The 27,249-nt window shown below is 34.4% G+C and overlaps 1 protein-coding gene across 2 annotated transcripts in view; it reads right to left on the reverse strand.

Moving 5' to 3' along the window:
* Nucleotides 1–3,941: 3,941 nt before the first annotated feature.
* SHOC2 (SHOC2 leucine rich repeat scaffold protein) overlaps nt 3,942–27,249 on the reverse strand; it is a 46,448-nt gene continuing 23,140 nt past the window's right edge. For both annotated transcript variants that reach the window (XM_065894239.1, XM_065894240.1), the window contains 6 exons: nt 19,741–19,871; nt 15,285–15,473; nt 10,056–10,178; nt 7,973–8,110; nt 7,545–7,662; nt 3,942–6,041 (listed from right to left, as the gene is read on the reverse strand). In XM_065894239.1, the coding sequence (XP_065750311.1) occupies nt 5,833–6,041; nt 7,545–7,662; nt 7,973–8,110; nt 10,056–10,178; nt 15,285–15,473; nt 19,741–19,871 (908 nt within the window). In that variant the 3' untranslated portion in view covers nt 3,942–5,832. The remainder of the gene's footprint in view (nt 6,042–7,544; nt 7,663–7,972; nt 8,111–10,055; nt 10,179–15,284; nt 15,474–19,740; nt 19,872–27,249) is intronic.

The following is a 27,249-nucleotide window of genomic DNA, read 5'->3' on the forward strand; positions in this document are numbered from 1 at the left end:
TCTTCCTAAGACTCCCTTAAATGTTTATTGCTTTCCATCCCCAATGCTACAATCCCAATCAAAGCCACTGTCATCTCTCACCTGGATCACACCAACAGCCTCCCATGTGGCCACTTGGCTCCTAGTTTTGATTCCCTCCAATCCATTCTTCTCAAGATGGCCAGAGTGAAGTTTTAAAAATATTCAACACATATCATAGAATGTTAAGAGGAAAGATGACAGTTAATCACATTGTGAACAGGACAAATATTTGTTACCTGCCCTGGTAAGTTTTCTTCAGCCAATTAAATAGTTCCCACTGGGTAAGGTCTCTTTTACCCTTATAGCTTTTGTTCTCATTAACATTTGAAAACACAACTTAATGGTCTTTATTAGCCAATATTAAAACTTTCTTTTTCTAGGAATCCTGTACTCAATTTCCACCTTTAGTTACCAAGACATCTTAAACGGCAGACTTTCTTATAAAAGGTTACAAACAAAACAGAAAGCATTTTCTTCAATGAAGGCTCAGAGAATGGCGAATTACCTCTAATAATTCAATGTCTCCATTATAGGATAGTCTTCATTACAGGATATATTCATTATATACTGTTTTTTAAAAATCCCCCAAAATCCTGTAAGTTTGGAATTTTGTAAATAGTAAATATGAACAATATAATAATTATGCTGAAGGTCACTATTCACCACACAAAATACTTTGTTGCACTTTTTTTGTGCATCTGCTTTTGTATATCTTATGCATGCCATTTGCTTTTTTAAAGTTTTCCAGAAGATTAAATGGTAGTGAAGAGTCATTTCTCTTAGTTCCACATTCTTGTGGTTCAATGACATTGCAAAGACTGATTTCATGTCCAACTTCAGTTACACATAGGATTGGAGCTTTCTTAAAAGATTCAATGGCAAAACATTAAAAAATACATTATTTATACTGAATACCTTACTACTAATGACTGACTAAAAAAGGTAATTTTTATGTAGTCAAAATAATCAACAGTATAAATCAGGTTAAAAGTACATTTTCTGAAGGCTGTTTATACCTTTTAGCCTTGAGTCATAACTCAGAATAGCACAAACCACGTTAAACATCAGTGGAAGGTTGATTTTTACTAGGAGAAAAGTCAAAACTGTTAAATATTGTTCTCAGGTATCATTTTTGTAGTGTTCTGTCTATTCCTTGTAAACTGTGTACTATGTAAATTATCATGTATCTAATTAAAAACAAGTTCTGGTGTGCAGATTGAAATATAATCAAAAGACACCATCATCATATAAAATACTTTGTTTCTTTCTTAATTACAAGATAACTTTCTGAACTTTGTTAAAAATGAGTTTCGAGGTGAGAAATGAGGAAAAAATATACATCAGTACACTTTTCTATTAAAGACTAATATTAAATGTTTTGAGCCATATATGAAACATTCCCTTTGGCAGTGGAATGAGGTTTTATGTGCTAGCTAGCTAGCTAGACATATTGAAAAATAATTTCTACAAAATCATGATAAAAGTGGTATAGATGACTAATGCAAATGTTATTTGTATATTAAGCCTCATCAGACCAGTGGAAGGTTAAATTCAGCATATAAATAATACCAGTAATGATAAAAGGTAAATTAGATAACATATGAAATCTAAATAATAATGGTCACTGATAAAGCACCTACAGGCTCTAATTAGACTTTTAGAGTAAGATCCTTTTTAGTAGTACCTATAACAAATAAACTGATTTTAATGTCATTTAAATATTATTTGTTATTAGGATTGTTAGGATGGAGCTCTAATAATTTGCATGAAGATCAAATTCTCTCCACTATTCCACCTAGTGCCATTTGTGCAAATGAGGAGGGAAAATGCTCCTTCCTCAAGACTCTTTACTTCCATGTATCAGAAATTTGACATAACATCATGATTTTGTTAGAACAAGGCACTTTACTGCCATCTGCTGAAAAACTGTCATAATAAATATGCAAATCTATGATGTGACTAAATCCCCCCAACATGTACGCTGCACAACCTGCAAAACCCGTACCTGACAGCCCTGCCCATGCTACTTTCAATAGTGGACACTGTTCCTCCTACCAAACTTTAAAAAGTCCCCAGTCTGAAACACTATAAACTACTATCCAGTTGAAGTCTTAATCACTAACAGGTATTTATATTCAAAACACTTTACATTTAGAATGTATGCTATCAACAGGAAAGTAAGTGTGTAAAGTTTTTCGAAAGGTACTGAGGACCAACTTCAGTTTTAAAAGTTAAAAAAAAAATTCGAACCTTATTTATACTTTAACTTAAATTTCAAAATTAAAAATTAAACCCACAAATGTTTCCTTAGAATTAGTGTTGTCAGGTTTAAGACGACATTCTATTCAATAACAAAGTACTGATATGTTTTATAAAACATTCTCATAATATTTTTGTAATACAACAGCATTCAAGATACTCCCTTAGATACCAAATCAGTATTACAACTCTTGCATATTTAAATTCTGAGATTTGATAATTAACCAAAGATTGTCATGTGTATTCCAGTTCCCCAAATTGGCTCTTAAAGGCTAAACCAACCAAAAGAATAAGGCAAGAGAAAAGTTCTAGCTAAAGATATGTGGTATACCATCTTCTTCTGGTATAGGCAGAAGGAAATCTTTCTTCACAAGTTATGTATTTTAGTTAAATTTGAAAATTTCAGGAATGTATTCTTTTTCTTATTTTGGGTTGTGTCATTTGCTTTCATCTAAGTTTTAATCATGCAAGAATAACCATATATCCTGGTTTTCCAGACAGTTCTGATGTATGGCTACTGGCCCAACACAACAATTTATAGCCCCCTTTCCATTTCAAAGTGTACCACTTTATACACTTTAACCACGACCCTTTCTTACTGATGAACAATTACAAATTCTGCAAGCTGAAATTTGGACTATTTATACATGGCTTAGCAATAACTGAGATGAAAAGCAAAAGTTACAACAAAAGTTATCAGAGAAAGACTAAATTGTGATGTATAACAGTTTATCTATTTTAAATGATTCAGGCTTTTACAGTGAGATAAATTAGAAATACGCAATTACATTTATAGAGCTCACTTCAATTGTATTATCCACCTTTTACTAAAAGTACAAATAAATATTTTATGTGTATTTTCTCCTGCAAGAGTTTCTATCTTCTATTGTTTTCATATGTATCCGTCAAATCCATAAATTACTTAGCATCTCCCGATTCTTTCTGTATGAAATAATCATTTGGGATTTTAAAAGTATTAAACTACCACAAAAGGATTGTTTGACATTGTCAGTTTGCTACTATATATATTAACAAAAAGCAAAGTTTAGAGCTATGTTTTTACAGTGTAACATTCTATGACATTTTCTATTTACTGAGCCTCACAGAGAAACCAAACTTAATTTCTTTTAAAAAAAAAAAGGACAATTGATGGACATGGCAATTCGTCCCACTGCAGTTTTAGGAAAATATTAGTTCATATGTAGTCATTCAACAATATCCCTTACTATACTCAAACTACTTAAATATTAAATATGATCACACAGGATAATTGGGAAATTAGAGTCCATTTTAGTTTTGTGTTAGAAGTAATGAAATTCATGAGTTCTTGCAAGGCGGCAGCCATACATGTGACACATTTTATGCATCTTAAAAATATATATATAATTCCTCAGCTATAGATGGTTTGCCTGTTATATCACTTCTACATGTAGGACTGTGATCACTTTGCATTTCTCCTGCAAACTAACATAAATGAGAGTAGGGGGACCAAAATGTTTTAAAAACCATATCTATATTCATTTTTAAGAAACAATACCCATATTTTTTTCAAAAAAAAAAAGACATTAGGTTACTGCCTTTAAAGTTCAAGTTCCATTATCTTAAGATATAAACACATCTGGAAATGAGATTTTTAAAAACCACACATACACACAAGCTCTAGGTAGAGCTGTAATAAACAAATTCCTTTTATAAACACAACTTTAACTGAAAAGCCACAGTAGATGGAAAAAAAGAAGAAAGGATATTACTTGGTAAAATCCAGTGACATCTACAATAGTTTTACAGCACATTTAAGCATTCTACGGTTTTATATCTTTACCTGCCTTCCATTTCTTAGTTGCTCCTTTAAAAATTGCCAATTACGTCTACAGGTTGAACCTCAAACTTAGTCCTGATTTTGAGTGCCAGGAAAAGCAAAACACCACTCCAAATTTCTATCTTAATGTTATAACTTTACTTCAAAAATGGTTTTATTTAAACTACAATGCCCATCTAAATGGAAAAAAAAAAGAAAAGAAAACCAAGCAGCAATATGTAATTATACATAATAGTTATTCATTATATGGGAAGTGTTTTTTAGGATGATATCTAGAATGCACTTGCTCTGTGAGTCTCTTCAAAACTTAAATCGACTAGACTGACACTATCAAAAGTAAGCATACTGTAATAAGGGGCACACACAATACTGCTAGCCTTCAAAGCAGTAAAGCAAAAGAAAATATACCAAACAGCACATGCATATCTTACAGAACTTCCACTGAACTATCAATGGCTTCTATGCAATGTGCTCTTTTCCATAACTGTATTAACTACCAAAAAAGGAAAGATGAGATTGAAATCAAAGGTACTGAACTGAATTGTCTGAAGCCAGTACTCCACATGTGGGGAAAAGTGCATTTAGTTCAGCAGCAATATAGCACAGTGTGAAGATATTGTGCTTAGACGCAGATATTCCAGAACTGAAAGATGTACAAGGCAAGTCAAGATATAAAACCATAGTACACTATTAAATAACCTTGAAACATACATATATTGCAGTGTTCAAAGAAAAACATTCAATTTCATTGTACAAGGCTAGGGAGAAATCCTTAAAGTTACCTATCGTAGTTTATGATATAATAAATACATATCTATATAGCATTGTATATACATATATAGAATGTGTGTTTACGTGTATCTTTGTCTTTTTTTTGCCAAATTATTCTGTTAGTTTTTGTGGATCTGCAACTTTCAGGAATGAAAACTCCTTTACACTACAAGTTTCTGTTCCCCCAAACTTAAGAAAAGATATTTATACTAGAAAAGGTCTCAATACCCTCCCCCCAAACCCAAAGACTCACTTCAGATATTCTGCTTCACAATTGATCAGAGAAACATAATTAAAGGAATTCTAGAATTTCTGACTGTATCTTTTCACTTTGCCAGTTGTTTTAACAAGCAAATATCTTTTAATATTTAAATCAGCTGATGTAAATTCTTTAGCAGAGGATATAAACTCTAGATTTCACTGATCAAAACAGAGCAAATCAAAACCAAAAAAAAAAAAAAAATCCAGTGATTTACTCTGACTGTAAACAATATATAAAATTCAAATCTCAAATTTCAAAATAAGTTAAAGAAAAATTATACCTTCAGGGCCTATATACTATAAAGATCTGACAATTGGTAAGGGGAAAATATATATGAAAAGTTGCAACAAAATTGTTTGCCCAGTATTTTTGCTAAGAGAAAGTATATCTAACTATACTACCTCTGGCCCTTAAATTTAATAACTTCATAATTTGTTGGCAAATGTTTTAAGCAAACTGGCATATCATTTTACACAACAGAAAACATCCATCAAGTTCAGCAAAGAAAACTTATATAAGCCTTTTGTACAGAATTTAAAAAAATCTAAATGGCTATGATTCCTCTATTAGCAGAAACACATAACGCAGTCTTTATAAATCTGCCAAATATATCAATATCTACATAAATAGATACAGATATAGATATGAAACATTAATGGCAGTCTATTTAAGAACAGTGTGTGGGACCAGCAGATTTGTATCAGACCATGGCACGATATGGACCCTGCATCTTTAGGAACTGAATGATGAAAGAAGGACCCCCAGCAACAATCTGAGGTGGAAGATGGCTGAGTGGACAGTTCTCAATACTCATGATTGAAAGCTTGCTGCAAAGAGCCAGCTCAAAGGGAAGGCTATGCAGGTTGGGGTTGTCATTCAAATACAGCTCTTCTAGATTCTCCAGTGTACCTGTTTTAAAAAACAAAATTATTTTTTAAGAAAATTAATTACTATTTAAAAAGTTCAACTGGGCATGATCCTTATCCTGGGTATTATGCATACTGAACACACATTTCCTTTTACTCTCTTCTCTTAGTTTTAAAACTCTCTACAACTGTGGATCTCAAACGTTCCCGCATATTCACATAAACTGATGTCCAGGTCATGCTCTATACTAATTAAATCAGAATCTCTTCCTTTATGGTTAGTTTTCAAGCTTGGAGTTTTTTTGAAAAAACATATACTACAACTCCAGAGACTCTGTTTGGGATAGCTTGGCATTCATGTGTATATTTTCAAAATTCCAGAGGTAAGTTTATTATACAGTCAGTGCCTATAAATCACTTTCCTCTTGGAGAAAATGTGATAATCTCTCTCAGTAATAAATTTCTCATGTGAAAGGTTTTTGTTACTTTGTATAAATCTTTCACTAAGAGAGTTATTACATATTTGACAGTAAGCCAAAAATCAATTTATGTAATCTTTTAAAATTTTTTCTTAGACTGTCTTAGGATACTCATACTTTCTAGGCAAATGTTTCTAGCAATTGCATGAGGCCAGATGGATAAACATACTAGAAATAAAAGTGTATAGTTGCCTTACTGTTTCCAATTTTTAAACTTCAAAATTTATAATTATTTGATAGTGGTATGTAGAAAATAAGAAAACAACAGTTACTAGGTAATGGATTTGTTCACATTTAAGATTTTATTTATTATTCAGAGCAACTCTATGAGAAGTTACTACTATCCTTATTTTACAGGTAGGAAACTTGAAGCTTAGCGAGTTTCTTGTACCTTATCCAAGCCACAAAACCAATAAGCAGCAGAGCCAGATTTTGAATTGTCTATTGTACTCCAAAACCATTCTTAACCACTAATCTATAGTGCCTCTGAAACAGCATGGTATATAGATGGGAGAATATAATACATGGGATTACTAATTTTAGAATTACTATGTGACCTTAATCAATTAACTCTCTGTAAAATGAGGCAATTTACACTGCCTAAAATTTAAGGTGTTTACATTGATAGTATGAAATAATGGATATGAAAACACTTAGAAAATTCTAAAGTACTCTCAAATATTAATATTAATCAAATATTAATATCAATCCTAAAACCTCACAAGGGAAGGTTCTTTTGGCATAAGACACTACTAATTTAATTCAAGCTTGTGTAATTTTTAAATTTGGAAGAAAAATAACTCTTCTAAATTGAGGTTAAATCTACTGAAATGTAAGTATGCTAAAACATTGTCAAATATAACATTAACCCTAAAACCCCATGAGGAAACCTAATCAAAACCAACCAACCAACCAACCACTACTGGTGCTCTATAAAAAAATCATGAGCCTGATGTAACCTGATTAAGATGAAAAAAATAGTAGATTTGTTATATTTATCTGAAATACTGCTTGAACACACAAAAGCAAATTATTACTACAAAGTCAAGTATCCAAAGGGTTCATACCAATTTCCTCAGGAAGATGAGTAAGTAGGTTCTCTCCAAGGCCTAGATGTGTAAGATTGGTAAGGTGACCAATGCCTCTCGGAAGAGTGGTTAATTGGTTGTTTGTCAAGACTAATTTCTAAAAGATTAACAAAATAAAAGACGGTTACATATATATTTCCTATAACATGTAAATTTTTAAAAACTACAAAACCAATAAAATAAACATAGAAATTAGATTGGATAATATAAGAATCACTAAATAAGCTTTTCTTTCAAAAAACATCATTTGTTAGGAAGACAAAAGCAGATAGGTTACATGAACATAAAATTCAGCCCTAATGCTATATAACAGGAAAATCTGTTTGGTCCAAGAATAACATGCAATTTGGAATGCATTACAAAAACCTTAATTATATACCTATAAAATCATCAGGATAATGTTTTACCTGTAAATCCTTAAGATAAGCAATTTCATTTGGCAAGGATTCTAATTTGTTCTCCTCTAAATCCAACTCTCTTAACTTCCTAAGGTTTCCAAGACCATGGGGAAGCTTCTTTAGAAGATTGTTTGATAGTATCAGAACCTAAAGAGAAATTTTTGATAATGTTTGACAGCTCACAAAACAGAATTATGTATTATTGTGTGGCTTAAAATTTATTAAGCAATGCTAATTTTCTAAACAGTGAATATTAAGGGTAATGTTTAATTATATAACAAGACATTAAACTTACTATTCTAAAAAAAATCACCATAGTTATTGGAAACAAAATAGTTTAAGACAAAACTAATAAAAGCAAAAGGAAAGAATTTAATTTTAACTAAATTACAAAAAATATAAAATTATTAACTACTTGCACTAAGATTCATAGTTAATGGTATTTTGATACTGAATAGTTACAAATATGTATCTAATAGGAAACCAATTATTTATTCAAAACTCCTTACTAACCATCATCTAAGGGAGACAAATGACTTCTAAACTGCCCATATCAATCCACTACAGTTATTATTTGTAGAAAATTTATTACATTGCAAGGCATCCTGAAATATCCTGAAGAAGGGAAAAAAAAGGTTGAAGAAGATAACAATCCTTATTCTCAGAGAAGTTACAATGGGGGAGGGTTAGGTGGGGAAACAATACTGGGTACAGGGATAGTGAAAAGAGCACTAAATGAAAAGATCTATATAAAGTTCTGGCTAATTTTTTATGCCCACTTATTTCTCCCAAAGTTATACTACACATAATGAAGTAAACATATTCAGTAAGACCAAGAAATGATATCATTTATTGAGCTATCATTTACTGAGTGTACTACTATTTGCATTGCACTGTACTAAATGAGAAATGTGCATTATTGCATTTAATCCTAACTAAAACTTTATGAGGAGAATACTATCATCCCCATTTCACAGCTGAGGAAACTGAAGCTTGGGCATGTTAAATCCATAAATAGAGAGAGTTAAAGTGGAACTGTACCCAGATCTGTTCGGCTTCAAAGCTCCTGCTATTAACCCCTACATCGTACTATTTCACCTTACTAAATACAATAATAATAGAGAAATTAGATTTTTTAAAAACATGAATACAGAGGACATTTTTAGAAATGCTTATTTACTATTAGTAAACTTTTTCATCAAAGGGTGAAAATGTTAGTAACTTAGAGGCAGGAGAAATCATCCTTGACTGAGGAGGTGACAGGAAGATGGATCTTTAATTATGAGAAATAATTTTAGAAGAAAAATTTATGGGGATGAGAAGAGAGCATACTAGATATTGGGAACAATAAGACTAAAGGTACAGAGCTAGAAATATGCACACACTGCCAACAAAGAAAATAATCAACTTAGTAAATAAAAGAGGAGGTGGGTATTCAGGACGGAAAAGTAGGTCAGAATTACATGAAGGGTTCTGAATTCCCATCTGAGGACCCCATAATTATTTTAGAGGGCAATGGTGCAACATTCTTAAATAGAGCTAAGAAAAAAATATGTTCTAAAAGATGCTAAGTTTTAGAGACCCTTTCTTTCAAAGATACTTTATAGCATTCAAACCTACCAACTTTCAGTGGGCAAGAGTAATTCAAAAGCATTGAGCCCAGATTAAGTCAATATTTCATCATCCTAATAGGGCTGCATGTTTAAGAGAGCACTAACATTTCTTTTTTTTTTCTTTTCTTTTTCTTAACTGATTAAATCTGGACTTTATCTATTTATTTATGGCCATGCTGCATGGCATGTGGGATCTTAGTTCCAGACCAGGGATGGAACCCATGCCCCCTGCATTGGAAGCACATGGTTGTAACCACTGGACTGCCAGGGAAGTCCCGAGAGCACTAACATTTCTATTGGGTTGGCCAAAAGGTTCGTTCGGGTTTTTCCGTACCATCGTACAGAAAAACCTGAACGAACTTTTTGGCCAATCCCGGTAATTATGATCTTCACCCACTTAGAAATTGTTTAACTGGAAACTTCACAAGTGAGAAAACTGTGGAAGAGTCTAAGGAGTTCTAGATGCTCTTTATACTCACCTCAAGAGAAACAAGACCAGACACATCCTCAGGGATCTTCGTGAGCTGATTTGTAGCTAAATTCAATTCTACCATACTGGTCCAAGTTCCAAAATCCAAGGGAAGTGATGTCAACTGATTGTCCTGACAAAGACAAAAAGAAGCATTCAAGGTAAAACCACAAAATCAAAGCGCCATATGTACCTCCCTATAGAAAGAGAATTCTTAAACAGAAAAAGTCATTCCCTTTTTTGATGTCTAAATATATTGGATGGGCCACAAAGCACCTTTGGTTTTCTAAGTAAAAATAAAGGACACATTTTTTCATTTTCACCAAGAACTTTATTGAACAACGTATTCACCCTTTTGTTCCACTACGTTCTGCCATTTTTCAGGCAACTTCATAATTCCATCTTCCCAAAACTTTTTATGTTTTTGAGCAAAGAACTGGTCCAGGTGCCTTTTACAGTCTTCCAGGGAATTGAAAATTTTCCCATTAAGAGAATTCTGTAAAGACCGAAATAAATGGAAACCCAAAGGTGCAATGTCTGGTGAATACAGCAGATTAATCAGAACTTCCCAGCCAAGCTGTAACAGCTTTTGCCTGGTCATCAAAGAAACACGCAGTCCTGCGTTATCCTGATGGAAGATTATGCGTTTTCTGTTGACTAATTCTAGACGCTTTTCGTCAGGTGCCGCTTTCAGTGGGTCTAACTGCAAGCAGTACTTGTTGGAATTAATCATTTGGTTTTCCAGAAGGAGCTCATAATAGAGGACTCCCTTCCAATCCCACCATATACACAACATCATCTTCTTTGGATGAAGACCAGCCTTTGGTGTGGTTGGTGGTGGTTCATTCTGTTTGCCCCATGATCTCTTCCATTCCACATTATTGTACACTATCCACTTTTCATCACCCATCACAATTTGTTTTAAAAAGGGAACATTTTCATTACATTTCAGTAGAGAATCGCATGTGGAAATATGGTCAAGAAGGTTTTTTCGCCTAATTTATGTGGAACCCAAACATCAAAGCGATTAACATAACCAAGCTGGTGTAAATTATTTTCAATGCTTGATTTGGATATTCTGAGTATGTCGGCTATCTCCCGCATAATATAATGTTCATTGTTCTCAATTATTGTTTCAATTTGATCGTTATCAACTTCAACTGGTCTACCTGACCGTGGAGCATCGTCCAGCGAGAAATCTCCAGCATGAAACTTCGCAAACCACTTTTGACACGTTCGATCAGTCACAGCACCTTCTCCATACACTGAACAAATCTTCTTTTTGTATTTCAGTTGCATTTTTACCTTTCTTGAAATAATAAAGCATAATATGCCAAAAATGTTGCTTTTTTCAATATTCTTCTTATTCTTCAATATTAAAATGGCTACACAAAAATTCACCAATTTTGGTAAGTCTTTTTTTAAACGCACAATGACATGACAGCTGTCACATACAATCTAACGAAATTGTTTTGAATGAAGTTAAAGACAACTAAGTGCTACTAGAGCCATCTTACGGAAAAAACCGAACGAACCTTCTGGCCCACCCAATAGAAAGAAAAGAAAAGGAACAAAAACTCTAAGTCTCCGAAGTTTTTCAAACAGTAATTAGGTTTTTATTTTTAAGTCTAAACTAGAAGTTTGTTCCCTATGCGATTATCTGTGTTGGATATGGAAGAATACACTATACAGATGAACACTTAAGATTTCAAAGGTCCCAGTGATAAATATAATGTTTTTCTCACTTCACAGTAATGTATAGAAATCACTGAATAAAATCTGAATGTTCATGAGCACAATGGAAGAAGACATATCTGACTATAGCCCACAAGGAATCCAGATAAGCTCAGCAATTCTAGAGATGCTGAACAATAAAGTAGGAGAGGAAAAAAGTTGTAATAAGAAAGCAAATTAAATCATTAAAACACTAAGTCTCCATGATTTTACTTTAAGAATCCATACGAAAAGATGGTAAAAACATACTTATCATTAAATAATAAAAACAAATGATGAAACACTGTGATTCTAATTTTATTTAAAAATTAGATATAGCTATACACAGAAAATATAGTGAAATACATGCCAGTGATTCATTAGTTTTTTTTCCCCGCTTCCTCATATTCACTTATATTACCACACTGTTGTGTGCTCAGGGTATTTTGGTACTGAGATGGGACCATCAGTATTCCCTGTCCCAGTTGGGTATCAATGATATATGCCAATTTATTAACAGCAGTGGAATTTTAAAATTTTATGTCCTTTTTGTTCATCTGTATTTAAAATTTTTTCTGCAATGTACATTAATTACTGATCTCATTTTACACAAAATCATCCATAAGAGAAATCCCAAGTAGCAAACATCCATTGGAAAGCCAAGTTTTTCTTTTATTATAATATTTAAACTTATTACCTATTTAAACTTCTTATCTACCTATGCCCAAACTACTGATAGTTATTAGCACGATAAAGCATTTTCATTAAAAAAATTTACTACTGATGTTTATGTGAGGAGGAGAATGTCAGGCATCATTTTGACTTCTTTCAAGAAAAAGTTCTGTTAACCATTTGTCTCGATTTTGAAGAAAAATTAATTTCAAAGCTCTATGCAAATTTTTTTTTATCATTTCACTGAAAACAGCAAGCTTTTCCAAGCTAACATATTACAATAACATAATATCCATAAAAATGTTTAACCAAATGGGACTTCCCTGGTGGCGCAGTGGTTAAGAATCCGCCTGCCAATGCAGTGGACAAGGGTTCGAGCCCTGGTCCGGGAAGATCCCACATGCCATGGAGCAACTAAGCCCATGTGCCACAACTACTGAGCCTGTGCTCTAAAGCCTGTGAACCACAACTACTGAAGCCTGTGTGCCTAGAGCCCGTGCTCCGCAACAAGAGAAGCCACTGCAATAAGAAGCCTGTGCACAATATCAAAGAGTAGCCCCTGCTCGCCGCAACTAGAGAAAGTCCGTGTGCAGCAACGAAGACCCAATGCAGCCAAAAACAGATAAATGAATAAATTTATTTTAAAGAAAATGTTTAACCAAATGAATACGTGGACTGCTGTCTAAGCCTCGTATTACAAATTAAACATTCAGAACTAATGCCATTACCACTGGTAAACCTCATATATATAACCAGACTAGTTAACAGTACATTTTACTTGTTTAAGATTATAAGACTATTTTGAACTTCCACTGGTTCACTTATTATATACTTCCAAACAATTATAAAAGATACATATACTTATGAAGAAGTATACATAGAATTAAAAATTAGACTGTAGTTTAAAGAACCACAATTATTCTGAAATGGTTCAAAGACAAAAGGATGTAGTATGATACAATATAAAGAACACTAAACCTGAAAGCAGGAAATCTACGCTTCCTGGATTCCTACCTCAGCCATGAATTACTTATGTGGCCAATTATTATTACCTGTGGGCCTAAAGTTTGTTCACTACAAATTAAATCACTGGACAAATCATTTTTCATTTCTTTCCTCCTTTTGCAATAAAATTCCTTTTTCTTATTACAAATGTGAAATTCATTCACTGTAGAGAATACAGACAAGTAAAAAGAAACTAAAAATCACCCGTTAGGAAAAAATATTTGCAAATCATCTGACAAGGGATTAATATCCAAAATATATAAAGAACTCATACAACTCAACAGCAAAAAAACCCCCAAACAATCCAATTAAAAAATGAGCACAGGATCTGGATATTTTTCCAAAGAAGACATACAGATGGCCAACAGATACATGAAAATGTACTCAATATCACTAATTATCAGGGAAATGCAAATCAAAACCATAATGAGATATCACTTCACTGCTGTCAGAATGGCTATCATCAAAAAGACAAGAAATAACAAGTGTTGGTGAGAATGTGGAGAAAAAGGAATCCTTCTGCACTGTTCGTGGGAATGTAAATCGGTGCAGTCCCAATGGAAAACAGTATAGAGGTTCCTCAAAAAATTAAAAAGAGAATTACCATATGATCCAGCATTTCTACTCCAATGTATTTACCCAAAGAAAACAAAAACACTAACTCAAAAAGAAATATGCACCTTTATGTTCATTGCAACATTATTTACAACAGCCAAGATACGGAAACAACCTAAGTGTCCACCAATGAATCAATGGATAAAGAAGATGTGGTATATATATTCAATGGAATACTATCCAGTCATAAAAAAGTATAAAAACCTTGTTATTTGTGAGGACATGGATGGACTTTGAAGGCATTACGCTAAATGAAATAAGTCAGACAAAGAAAGAAAAATACCATATGATCTCACTTATATGTGGAATCCAAAAAAAACAAACAAGCAACAGCAATAACAAAAACCAAGCTCAGAGAGAAAAAGAACATATTGGTGGTTGCAAGAGGCAGGGGGTAGAGGGTAGATGAAATGGATGAAGAGAGTCAAAAGTACAGCATGGTGATTACAGTTAATATTGTATTGCATATTTGAAAGTTGATGAGAGAGTAAATCTTAAAAGTTCTCATCACAGAAAAAAAAATTCTGTAACTATGTATGGTGATGGATTTTAACTAGGCCTACTGCGGTGATCATTTAACAATATATACAAATACCGAATCATTATGTTGTACATCTGAAACTAATATAATGTAAGAGGTCAATTATACCTCAATAAAAAAGATAAAAAAAAAAGAGATCACCCATAAATAATTCTGATATTCAAAGATAAACATTATATTTTAGTAAACACTGGCTATATGTATGCATATAAATTTATAGATATTTAATATATAATTGAACACATTAAAAACAGCTTTTCAAAACAATGTGTACAAAGAGAATCTTTACATGCTTAACTTTTTCCTACTTAATAAATTGAGAGTATTTCAACTGGTATTTAATATTCTTCTAAACTAGAGTATTTGTAATTGCTTCATATTATTTCACTGAAGATATAGTACTTTTAAGAAATGAAATCCCTATTAATTTCAGTAAGTTGGTACCAGTTAAATGGAAAGCTCTGCAATAAATATCCCTACAACTATGCTTTATGGATATTCATGATTATTCAAACTGCTAAGGATATTGCATGGTTCTAAGCTATTTGTTGTCTAGCACAAATTGTCCTGAAGTATCCTTATTATCAGTTTAGATTCCCATCAGCAAGAAACAAGTACCCATTCTGATAAACCATAAATATTAGAAGTACTAGTCATAGTAGTTATTTTCCCCTAATACAAATAGAGGCTTACCTTCATATTCAGCTTACTTAATACTTTTGCTCTGGAGAAAATTCCAAATGGGATTTTGTTGATTCGATTGTGTTCCATGTTGAGGGAATAGATGGTGGAAAACTGAGATGGACCACCTACTGGATATAACTGGAAGCAGTTTCTAGCTAAGGTCAAACTATTCAGTTTCACAAGACTTGATAAAAGACTCTGTAAAAAAAAAAAAATGAAATAAACATAAGAATTAGAACTGTAACAAGACTTATTCTGTAGAGTACAGAGCAGCAGTCCCAAACAAATGCCTCAAAGGGCCTTGCAGGTAACAAATGACAGAGACCGGTTGGACCGGTTCTGTGATGCCTCACCTTGAGAAAAGTCACTCACTACTCAGCTCTAGCTAACTGTTGCCTTGCAGGAATGTGGAGCCAATGTAGTCAGATTTCCAGACTTTACAAAGAAACAGGAAATTCATTTACTTATATTAAATCTCTTGATTTTTATTCTTTGGCTTTAATTTATTTAAAACAGTCTACAGGGTAAAGAAAATATATCTGTGGGTAAGAGGTGTTTCATGAGTGGCTAGTTTTAGACTTCTATAAAAGCGGAAACATTGGTATCAGACAGTCCTGGGTCTGAGTCCTGACTCTGCCACCTGCTATGTGATCAGTCCTATCCAGGTCTTAGTTAAGTACCTATCTCTAAATTATTACTAAGGTTAATATAATGCTTAGCACAGAGTAATGTGTCATTCAGTAATTTAAATGTTCCTTTTAGGGATATTAAATTCAGAAGATAATATACTTCCTCATATTATATATTGCTTTTCCATACAGTAAATTTCTGAGGGAATATACATCTACCAAACAAGTATTTACTTAGCATATAACCCCATATTCCCTCTTACTTCAGTCTCCCACCATGTAACCACAGTGCTAGGTGTTATAAGAGTCTCTGCCATTAAGAAGACTAAATCCCACTTAGAGAAATAAAGCACACAGATAGGAAAAAGAAAATAATATATAACTGTATATAATCAGTAATAAAGTATACAGAATAGGCTCTTGCTATTCAAAGTCTGGCTCAAGGAAGAGCAGCATCAGAATCCCCTGAGAGCATGCTAGAAATGAGGACTCTTAGGCCCCACTCCTATAGAATCATAATATGAGTCTTAAGATTCCCAGGTAATCTGTATGTTCATTAATGTCTGAGAAACACTGGTGCAGGCTATAAAGTAGTTTTATATCCTGGCCCTATCTTTTAGTAGCTTGTGACTTTGGGCAAGTTATTTCTCTGAACACTAGTTTTATTCATTTGTAAAATGATGATGCCTTATTTTATAGGCTATAATAGAGTTTTTTTAAAGCAATAAAAATATATAAACAGCTTTACAATACCTCGCATTATAATAAGTGCTCAAATTTTAAGTCACTTCTTTATTTAAATTCAAAGAAAAGAATACTGGAATAACCAGAAAAGCAAGAAGAAGGCTGAGAGTCTGAGAGTGTGCCAGATCTTAAAGGATGAAAAAAAATTTTAAATACTCAGAGAAGCAGAAGAAAATATTCTGGATTGATGTAAAAGCCCAAGCAAGGAGAAAACAAACATTATGAGGTGTGTGTTTTAAATAATGTTCTAATTTTGGCTATCCACCATGAGGAAACTGAAGACTTAGTACCTGAAGTGTCAGCTGTGATTTGCAAGGCCCACTGAAGGAAAAAAATAACTATATAATTGAAGTTATAATTAGTGAAGTGAACTGAAACTTGTCCTTTATGATGAACATGAATAAGCTACTCAACATTTGTCAATTGCTATACACAGAAAAAAGAAAGAATAGAGAAAGAGAAAACTTTCACGGCAGTCAATTCAGGGAAAATGTCTACATCCTACTTCACTGTAAATAAAGGAGTTCTATTGAGTCTCATGGCAAAAATGTTATTTTTATTATTCTTAGAGCTGACTTACTTTATTGAATTGATATTCTTTTATGAAAAAATGTTAACACCTGAGGATATTTGAAAAGGGGCAACAAGAATGCAGCTCTCCAACCTTTCCATTCTTAGGTCATGCTATGAAGCTTTGGGGTTGCTTATCATTGCTTTAGAGTCAGGCACATCTGGGTTCCCATCTCACATCTTCTACTTACCAGCCTTGTGATCTTTGGTGAATTAATTAGATAATATATCTCTCACCATATTTCCAGAAAAAATATTTAAGCGTGACAAATTTGGCCAAAAACATGACTTCTCTTAAGTCTTATTTCCCTATTTGATGCGACTACCCCAATAACTAGTAGGATTATAGTGAAGATGTAAATGGAATAATACATGTAGAGCTCCTAGCTTTATGCCTTGAGTATATGTGCTTAAATTCATTAAGTTCTTTCTCCTTTTGTGTTTATGTCTACATTAAAACTAGTCCATTTTCAGACAGTCTTCAAATGGAAAAGTAGTCATTTTGCCAGCTCTGATTTCAGCAATATAATGCGCCCCCAGTGAAAACCACTTTCCTGATTTTTCTTGCCAGCTTGAACGTCTAAGTGCTGTTTAATGGATTTTATTATTTTTCTTATTGTGATTATAAACGCAGATAATTACACATTTGCGTTAAGAATACACTACTTCCAAAGCACATAGACTACTTTTAAATAAAACAATATTTTCCAATATTTGAACAAGGCCAATCAAGGATTTCTCCCATAGCTTCTCTATCTGAAAACAGGCCTGTTTAAATACACATACACCCTTTCTTCCACAGCCAGACTGAAGAGAGCTGTCTTCTTTATAATTCTCTTATCAAAAATAAATCCTAACTTATTTCAGTAACAAAATATTATATACTTAGCACGTGTCTTTATCCTAAGAGGTTTCCAATAATTATGTTTCCCTTCAGTAACAATAAGACTGGATATATAAATAAATATTAAAATTTCTCACTTGGTGAAACTTGATATACACCCAGTCTTTATATTTAGGCATACTGACATTGTAAAAGCAGTCAGTCTTACTTAAGCTCACAAATCACATCTTAAAAAAATCCCAACAAGGTCTAATTAATATGCTAATTATTTCCCTTATTATGGATATGAATTACTGTTAAAAAGAGGATGACATTAAACAGTAGAACCTCATCCATTCTGATCACTGTAAATTACCACCATCACAGAAATTAAAAAATCCAAACAGTCTAGCTGTCAGGGCGATATCTACAATCTGTGGAGTCTAATCCTTATCCCACTTAAACTACTACTAACAATAGTACTCTTTTGCCACAGGTGATATACTGTCATAGTAGTTTTAGTGAACTGGTCCAGACTAGAAACTACAATCCTGGGAAACTCATTTTTGTACTCTAAGTTTTTTCTGAAAACGCAAGCATCTAGATTAATAGGAACCAAATTAATAGGTGCTACTTTATTTCTGTATGCCTAAGAAACAAATTAATTAAATAAATTTATTTGATAAACTAATTGCTACAAACCTAGAGCCTCACCTACTCAAATTGTTCATTATAAATCAAAGCATACATCTGAAAAACATTCATCCAAAGCACCTTTATTCTTAATTCAAATACACACACACACACACACACACACACACACACACACACACACAGATGGGAAAGTTAGTAATAATCTAAACATAATAGGGCTACTTATATAGTTTTAATTATTAGAGAAAAAAGACTGCAAAGTTCAATCAATCCATAACTCCACAATTCCATTCTTTTGCTTGTTAGAATACTACAGTAAGATATTATGCTTGAATAACTACAAGCAAACTTACTAGTTGTTGGGTACGCTAAAACAGCAGGTAGCAAAAGAAATGGCAAGAGTAAAAAATAATAAAGTTGAGAAAAACAATTTAAAAAAGAATATTGCATCTTGCCCAATTAATCTCTATGCAAAAGTGAAAATATTTTTCTAACAGAACCAACAAAACCCAAATTTAAAATAATGTGTTAAAAAAAATAGCAGATTCTGGTGACTGGTATTGCTAAACAGGCTTTAATGTTATTGTATAAGCAGGGCAATAATTTGAGTCACAGGCATGTTGCAGCTCATATTAATCTGGATAATAAGTAGTGTATTCTATATAGTCATTCTTTTATCATCTTTCTACAATATCTTTTTTCTTTTATTACTGAACTGGGTGGGGTAGCTGAGTTTTAAAACCAGCTATACAACCTCTCCTCAATGGCTTTTATTGTCAAGTCCCAAATGACATGAGAAAGATTTACATGGTACTAAAGTGGAAAGTAGAACACTGATTTTCCACCTTCCTTTCTGTTCCTATAATCATATCTACTCTTTCTTTTTCGGAATTTTTATCTTAGTGGTGGGCTATATGTCCACAGCATACCCATTATTTAAGCAATTTCAATCATCATATTATTTACCCAGCTGTAAAGATTGACTAGTTTTCCCTTCATTATCTTGCAGGCTTGTTTCAAGAGTTTACCGTAATCCACTTCTTACCTCTGGTAAAGTAGAAATGTTATTGTTCTCTAAATTTAATTCTTCAAGTGCACTGCATTTTGCCAATGACCTGGGTATTGCTGACAGTCTGTTATATCTCAGACCAAGACGACTTAAACTGGACAGGTTTCCTGTGAACACACAAAAAAAGGGAATTTCTTTTAATCCGATGAGCCTGTCACTGTCCCAGGCTATCAACCAGTATTTATGAATTACTTTGAAGCACTATTTTAGCAAGATCCTTAACTTTTTGTACCAAGAAACTGCACACTACACTCTATCAATTAGGATGAAACTGAAACCACTTTCGTGCCCTCTTAGAGAAATAATGAAATACACAGCTATAAGTCAATTTTAAAAATCAATTATTGTAAAGTATTGTCATACTTTAATAAAAAAATAACCTTTAGATAAGGCCTAATTGAATAACATCAATTAGTAAAACATCAAGTAGTAAATATTTTAAATTTATAATAGTTAATCCCATTTGTATCTATGCGATAGTGATCCAATATAGAACAAGTGGCTATATATAAAAATGTACATGTAATTTTGAAGAAAAAATTTTCAAATTTCTAAAATGGTATTATTTAAAATATAAGATGCACAACTATTTTGTGAGATCAGAAAGGTTCGATATTTTCCATGAATTTAAATATAAACATTACAAAATTTCTCTAAAAAGTTGACCTGATGGTAAAAAAATTTCTCTTAAGTAATTTTTTACAAACAGAAGTGAAAGTTATAGTCTCTCTTATTATCTAAACATATCCAGCTTGAGCATATTAGCCACTATTGAATAACTAAAATAAGCAAAGCATAAAAATAGACATTTTCTACTTTTATTGCTAAGACCCATGGCAAGCTACATGTAAACTACATGGATGAATATGATGATATCTGCTATCATAGAAGGTTTAAATCAAATTTAATTTCCCAAATATACATCAGAAAATAAGTTCATTTTGATAGCAAAAAAGATAAGAGTAATGAGAATTTAGTTCAATGTATTTCTTTGCCATGACTGGTTAATTTCTTTTCTGATTCCACATTGCAATTGTTGCTATAACGTTTTTAGTTGGGCTAGGTTAAAATGTTAAATGTAGCCTCTAGTTTTAAATTAAACAGTATCACCAGTATTAGAAATGATAGGCATACTTCATTTTACTGTACTTTGCTTTATTGTGCTTCACAGATACTGCAACTTTATGTATTGAAGGTCTGTGGCAACCGTGCATTGAACAAGTCTGTTGGTGCCATTTTCCAATATCATTTGCTCACTTAATGTCTCTGTGTCCCATTTTAGTAATTCTTGCTATATTTCAAACTTTTCCATTATTATTATACTTGTTATGGTGATCTATGACCAGTGATCTTTGTTTTTGTTTTTGTTTTTGCGGTACGCGGGCCTCTCACTGCCGTGGCCTCTCCCATTGTGGAGCACAGGCTCCGGACGCGCAAGCCCAGCGGCCATGGCTCACGGGCCCAGCCACTCCGTGGCATGTGGGATCCTCCTGGACCGGGGCACGAACCCGTGTCCCCTGCATCGGCAGGCGGACTTTCAACCACTGCGCCACCAGGGAAGCCTGACCAGTGGTCTTTGATGTTACTAGTATAATTGCTTTGGGGTGCCACAAACTGCACCCATTTAAGACAGTGAACTTAAATTGATAAATGCTGTGTGTATTCTGTCTGCTCCACTTACCAGCTGCTTCCCTGTCTCTCTCCCTCTCCCCTAAGATACAACAATATTGAAATTTGGCCAATAATAACCCTACAGTGACCTCTAACCAAGTGAAAGTTAGAGTCGCATGTTTTTCACTTTAAATAAAAAGCTAGAAATGATTAAGCTTAGTGAGAAAGGCATGTGGACAGCTAGGTTGAAAGCTAGGCCTCTTGCGCCAGTCAGCCAAGTTGCAAATGCAAAGGAAAAGTTCTTGAAGGAGATTAAAAGAGCTACTGTAGTGAACACGTGAATGATAGAAAAGGAAAACAGCCTTATTGCTGAAGTAAAGAATGTTTTAGTGGTCCAGATAGAAGATCAAACCAGCCACTACATTCCCTTAAGCCAAAGCCTAATTCAGAGCAAGGCCCTAACTCTGTTCAATTCTATGAAGGCTGAGAGAGGTGATAAAGCTGCAGAAGAAAAGTTAGAAGCTAACTGAGGTTGGTTCATGAGGTTTAAGAAAAGAGATGGCTCTCCATACATAAAAGTACATGGTGGGCTTCCCTGGTGGCGCAGTGGTTGAGGGTCCGCCTGCCGATGCAGGGGACGGAGGTTCGTGCCCCGGTCCTGGAAGATCCCACATGCCACGGAGCGGCTGGGCCCATGAGCCATTGCCGCTGAGCCTGCGCATCCGGAGCCTGTGCTCCGCAACGGGAGAGGCCACAACAGTGACAGACCCACATACCGCAAAAAAAAAAAAAGTACAAGGTGAACCAGCAAGTGCTAATGTAGAAGCTGTAGCAAGTCATCCAGAAGATGCAGCTAAGATAACTAATGAAGGCGGCTACACTAAACAAGGTTTTCAATGTAGACAAAACAGCCTTATACTGAAGATGCCATTTAGAACTTTCACAGCTATAGAGGAGAAGTCAATGCTTGGCTTCAAAGCTTCAGACAAGCTGACTCTCTAGACTTCTAGAATTAGAAGTGGAGCCTGAAGATGTGACTGAATTGCTGCAATCTTATGATAAGACTTTTAACAGATGAGGCACTGCTTCTTATAGATGAACAAAGAAAGTGGTTTCTGGAGGTGGAACCTACTCTACTGGTAAAGATGCTGTGAAGACTGATGAAATGACAACAAAGTATTTAGAATATTACATAAGCTTTCATTGATAAAGCAGCGGCAGGGGTTTGAGAGAACTGACTCCAATTCTGAAAGAAGCTCTATTGTGGGTAAAATGGTATTACATACCATTACATGCTGCATGAAAGGAAAAGTCAGTCAATGCAGCAAACTTTATGTGGTTTGATTTAAGAAACTGCCACATCCACCCAAGTTTCAGCAGCCACCACCCTGATCAGTCAGCAGCCATGAGGACCAAGGCAAGACCCTTAAGGCTCAGATTATGGTTAGTACTTTTTATCAATAAACTATTTTAAATTAAGATTTGTACATTTTTTTAGACATAATGCTATTGCACACTTAACAGACTACAGTACTGTATGAACATAACTTTTATATACACTGGGAAACAAAAAATTTGTGTGATGCTTTATTGTGATATTCGCTTTGTTGTGCTGGTCTGAGATGGAATCTGTAATGTCTCCAAGGTATGCCTGTATAGAAGTGGATGCCTGTGTCACACTTAACTTTTTGGAGATAAATATTTTTACGCCTTTCAACTTTCAGCAACTTTCTGATGTTTGTCCATTTCTTTCTTTTTGCTTTGACCATTTTTCAAAAAGTTGCTGTACGAATAATTTTCTTTCTTAGATATGTCTAACATTACTCCAATATTTACAGAAAATATATATTAGCCTATAGAATAAGTTAAGTCTTAAACCTAGGAGGGCAGTCACCATGCCTCATATTCCTTATCCTGTTACACTCATTTGCATCCTTCCCTTTTGCTGAAGAAAACAGTGATCAAGATTCTAAGAAATGACTAAATGGAGCTAATTTTTACCCTTTACATTTTCAAGAGCTAGTATTGCTATCAAAAATACTCTGGGGAGGGCTTCCCTGGTGGCGCAGTGGTTGAGAGTCTGCCTGCCGATGCAGGGGACGCGGGTTCGTGCCCCGGTCCGGGAAGATCCCACATGCAGTGGAGCAGCTGGTCCCGTGAGTCATGGCCGCTGAGCCTGCGCGTCCGGAGCCTGTGCCCCACAACGGGAGAGGCCACAACAGCGAGAGGCCCACGTACAGCCAAAAAAAAAAAAAAAAAAAAATACTCTGGGGATTTCGCTGGTGGTCCAGTGGTTAAGACTCTGTGCTCCCAGTGCAGGGGGTCCATGTTCAATCCCTGGCCAGGGAACTAGATCCTGCATGCCACAACTAAAGATCCCACATGCCACAACTAAAGATCCCACATGCCCCAACGAAGACCGGGTGCAGCCAAATAAATATTTTTTAAAAATACTATGATAATTCTATACCATAAGTCTAGCCAACTATAATGTGAAAAAAACCTTAGCAACCATTTCAATTCCTGCAATTAGAACTATTACAGAGGTATGCTATGCTCATTTATATTACTTTCTTATAACAGTGCTTGGAAACTGGGCCCAGAGTTTGCTATTTATGATTAATTAAGATTCCAACAGGCAGAAAACTGAATTTAAAAGCAACAATAAAAACTACCACTTAGCAAAGACAAGTTAAATTTGCCTTTAAATTGTTTTCTAAATTAACTAAGGATGCTTCACTAGTATCTTTCTGATGACACTCCAGTGAGATGTGTCAATTTTGGAAGGGGAGAAAAAACAAACAAGCAGAGGGCTGGGTCACTTTTCAAAGCTCCAGAGAATTTAGAGATCAGAAATAAGGGCAAGAATAATATTTACTATTGTTGTCACTGCACTGTGACATTGAATTTGATACAAATGTTACTTAGAAGTTGGGATGGCAAAAAATAATCTGCTTTATGATGAAGTATGTTAATTATAGTCATATTTCTAATAGCAAAAAATGGGGACAACCTATATGTTCAAGAATAGATGAAATTGAAGGCACCACAGTGTAATAGAAAAAACAAAGGATATTATATTATCTATGTGACCCTGGGCAAGTTATTTAACAAGAGTCTATCTCCTCACTCATAAAGTGGGGATAATGCCACCTATCCGACAGGGTCACTCACACAATGTGTGTAAGATACTTAGCACAATGACTGATACCTAACAGATCTTCAAAACATGATTTTATTCTACGGTATTTCTATATTCTGTTACAGTCTGTACCTATTAAAATTATGTTACAAAAATCTTTAAGATGTGAAAGACTAAGTTATGATATTAAATGAAAAAAGCCAGATAACAAAATCACATGCTTTTTATTACCTCAACATTGTAAAAAACACATGCATGCAAAAAGAGTGGGGAAAAACACATCAGAACTAACAGTTAGGGCTTCCCTGGTGGCGCAATGGTTGAAAGTCCGCCTGCTGGTGCAGGGGACACGGGTTCGTGCCCCAGTCCGGGAAGATCCCACATGCCGCAGAGCGGCTACGCCCGTGAGCCATAGCTGCTGAGCCTGCGCGTCCGGAGCCTGTGCTCCACAACGGGAGAGGCCACAGCAGTGAGAGGCCCCAGCAGTGAGAGGCCCACGTACCGCAAAAGAAAAAAAAAAAAAAAAAAACCAAAAAAACCCTAACAGTTATCTCTGCATGATAGAATTATGGAAGATTAAATTTTTTTCTGTAAACTTGTCTATAATTTCCTTAATTTTCTATAATTTTGTAATTTTAAAACACCCTTTTGATAAAGAAAAAGTCTATAATTCTAAAGTCATTTTACTTTTAAAAACTGTGATATCTTTATACCAGCCTTTTATTCAATGAATATTTTACATTTTGAAGAAGTTTTATACTAATGTAGACCAAGATGTTTGGACATTTTACATTGTGAGGCTCATTTTCTCCATACAGTGAGGATATGAGCTAAGTTGTGGAAAAACAGAGCACGGTAGTTTGAAGTTTTAGATAGCCATTCTGATAAAAAAGACAAGAGATAAGAAAGATACCCAAGAAGTAGCTGTAAGAGCCATCTGAGAGTACTCAACACGGACTTTAGCATAAGATATGCAAAGTGAATTAATGGCAGAGCTAGAATCAAACTCAGTTGGCTCCTTATCAAGTAATCATTTTTTGTGAATTTCATCGACTCTGCTCCAGTGAGCTTGTTTCCTCCTGACACAGAAGGATGATATGTTCATTCTTGCCTCCACGCTGTTTGACTGTCCTTGTTGTGCTCATGGAATGCATTTCTATTCCATACTGAGTCCAGCATATTTGTTCATGAAGCTTTCTCTGGCCATTCTATGAAGACCTTATTGATCTCCCTATAAACTGGACTCATGGCCACACATTGTTTTCATCATACGTTGGCATTTACTTATATTTGGTCTTATGTTGTTAGCTGTTTCATGGATTAGTTACCTCCCCCAAAAGACTGAAAATCCTTTAAGTAAGGGAGGTTGCTATGTACTTCTGTCTCCATACAGAATTCAGTGCTAAGCACACAGCAGGCATTCATTCATACTTTCTTAATAATTATAGAAGCTAAAATATTTCACTTTGTCCTCCTTTCCATTAGGAACAAGATGCAAAAACTTAAAATTATATGAAAGGTTCATAAAAAGATTTTTTCTTTGACCCATTCTCATCTTATAAAATAGCCTGTCTATGAAACACAGATGTTAACTGGACATGGTTTTAAAATACATATCAGATTTCTCTGGTCTGAGTACAAATTAGTTCTTCTACAAATATCTGCAATAATTTTTTCTGAGACACCCAATGTCTACGCAGCCCATTTTTAAATATCAGAGAACGAACTAATCATTTCCAACTCTTTGCACTCCTCCCATCCCACCAAATCATTTTTTAATTACAAAATATATACATGCAACTTACTCTCTTCCCCAGAGAACAATGGTTTGTAGTCTAATATGTACCTATTGAGATCTTTCTGTAAGCATTTACTTACACATATACAAATACAGGATTTTTTTTAATGTTTCCGTGTTTATTTTTCCATAAATGGGATCATTTTACGTACTTTTCCCCCTATATAACAGGTCACAGAAATATTTTCTGGTGAGTAAATTCAGATATACTTCATTTTATTTAACCATTGTATTCTACGATGTGCACCATTATCTAAACATTCCCCAACTGACAGCATTTGTTTCTAATTTTTTAAAAGGAATTCTATAATGGACATTCTAATACATACCTGTGCGTACATGTGAAAATATTTCTGATGTATCAAAAGATATAGATTTTTTTTTTTTTGCGGTACGCGGGCCTCTCACTGTTGTGGCCTCTCCCGTTGCGGAACACAGGCTCCGGATGCGCAGGCTCGGTGGCCATGGCTCACGGGCCCAGACACTCCACGGCATGTGGGATTCTCCCAGACCAGGGTACAAACCCGCGTCCCCTGCATCGGCAGGTGGACTCTCAACCACTGCGCCACCAGGGGAGCCCTGATATAGATATTTTAAATCTTGATAAGACAGTGCCACTAGGCTATATCGATTTCATTCCCACCAAAATTGAAGGACAGCGGCCATTTACTCATATCCTTTCAAAATGGGGAGGGAGGGAAGGTATCAATATTTTATCCCTTGTCTATCCCGTGCCCACGGCCACTATAGCTACAAGGCTGGTAAAGGTGGAAATTTTCTTGCAAGCAGTGATAATGTCTGACTACAAAGAATGTCAAAATCTTCTGATAAAATTTTAATTTGCTATACAAAGTTGAAGATAAAAGAGGCTCAATCTTAAAAAAGAACTGGAAGTAAAGAAGCTCATCCCTTTCTCTCCTTCATACCACTGCTT

This window comes from Phocoena phocoena, chromosome 16 (genome assembly GCF_963924675.1).
Source record: "Phocoena phocoena chromosome 16, mPhoPho1.1, whole genome shotgun sequence".
In the NCBI taxonomy this organism is placed as follows: domain Eukaryota; kingdom Metazoa; phylum Chordata; class Mammalia; order Artiodactyla; family Phocoenidae; genus Phocoena; species Phocoena phocoena.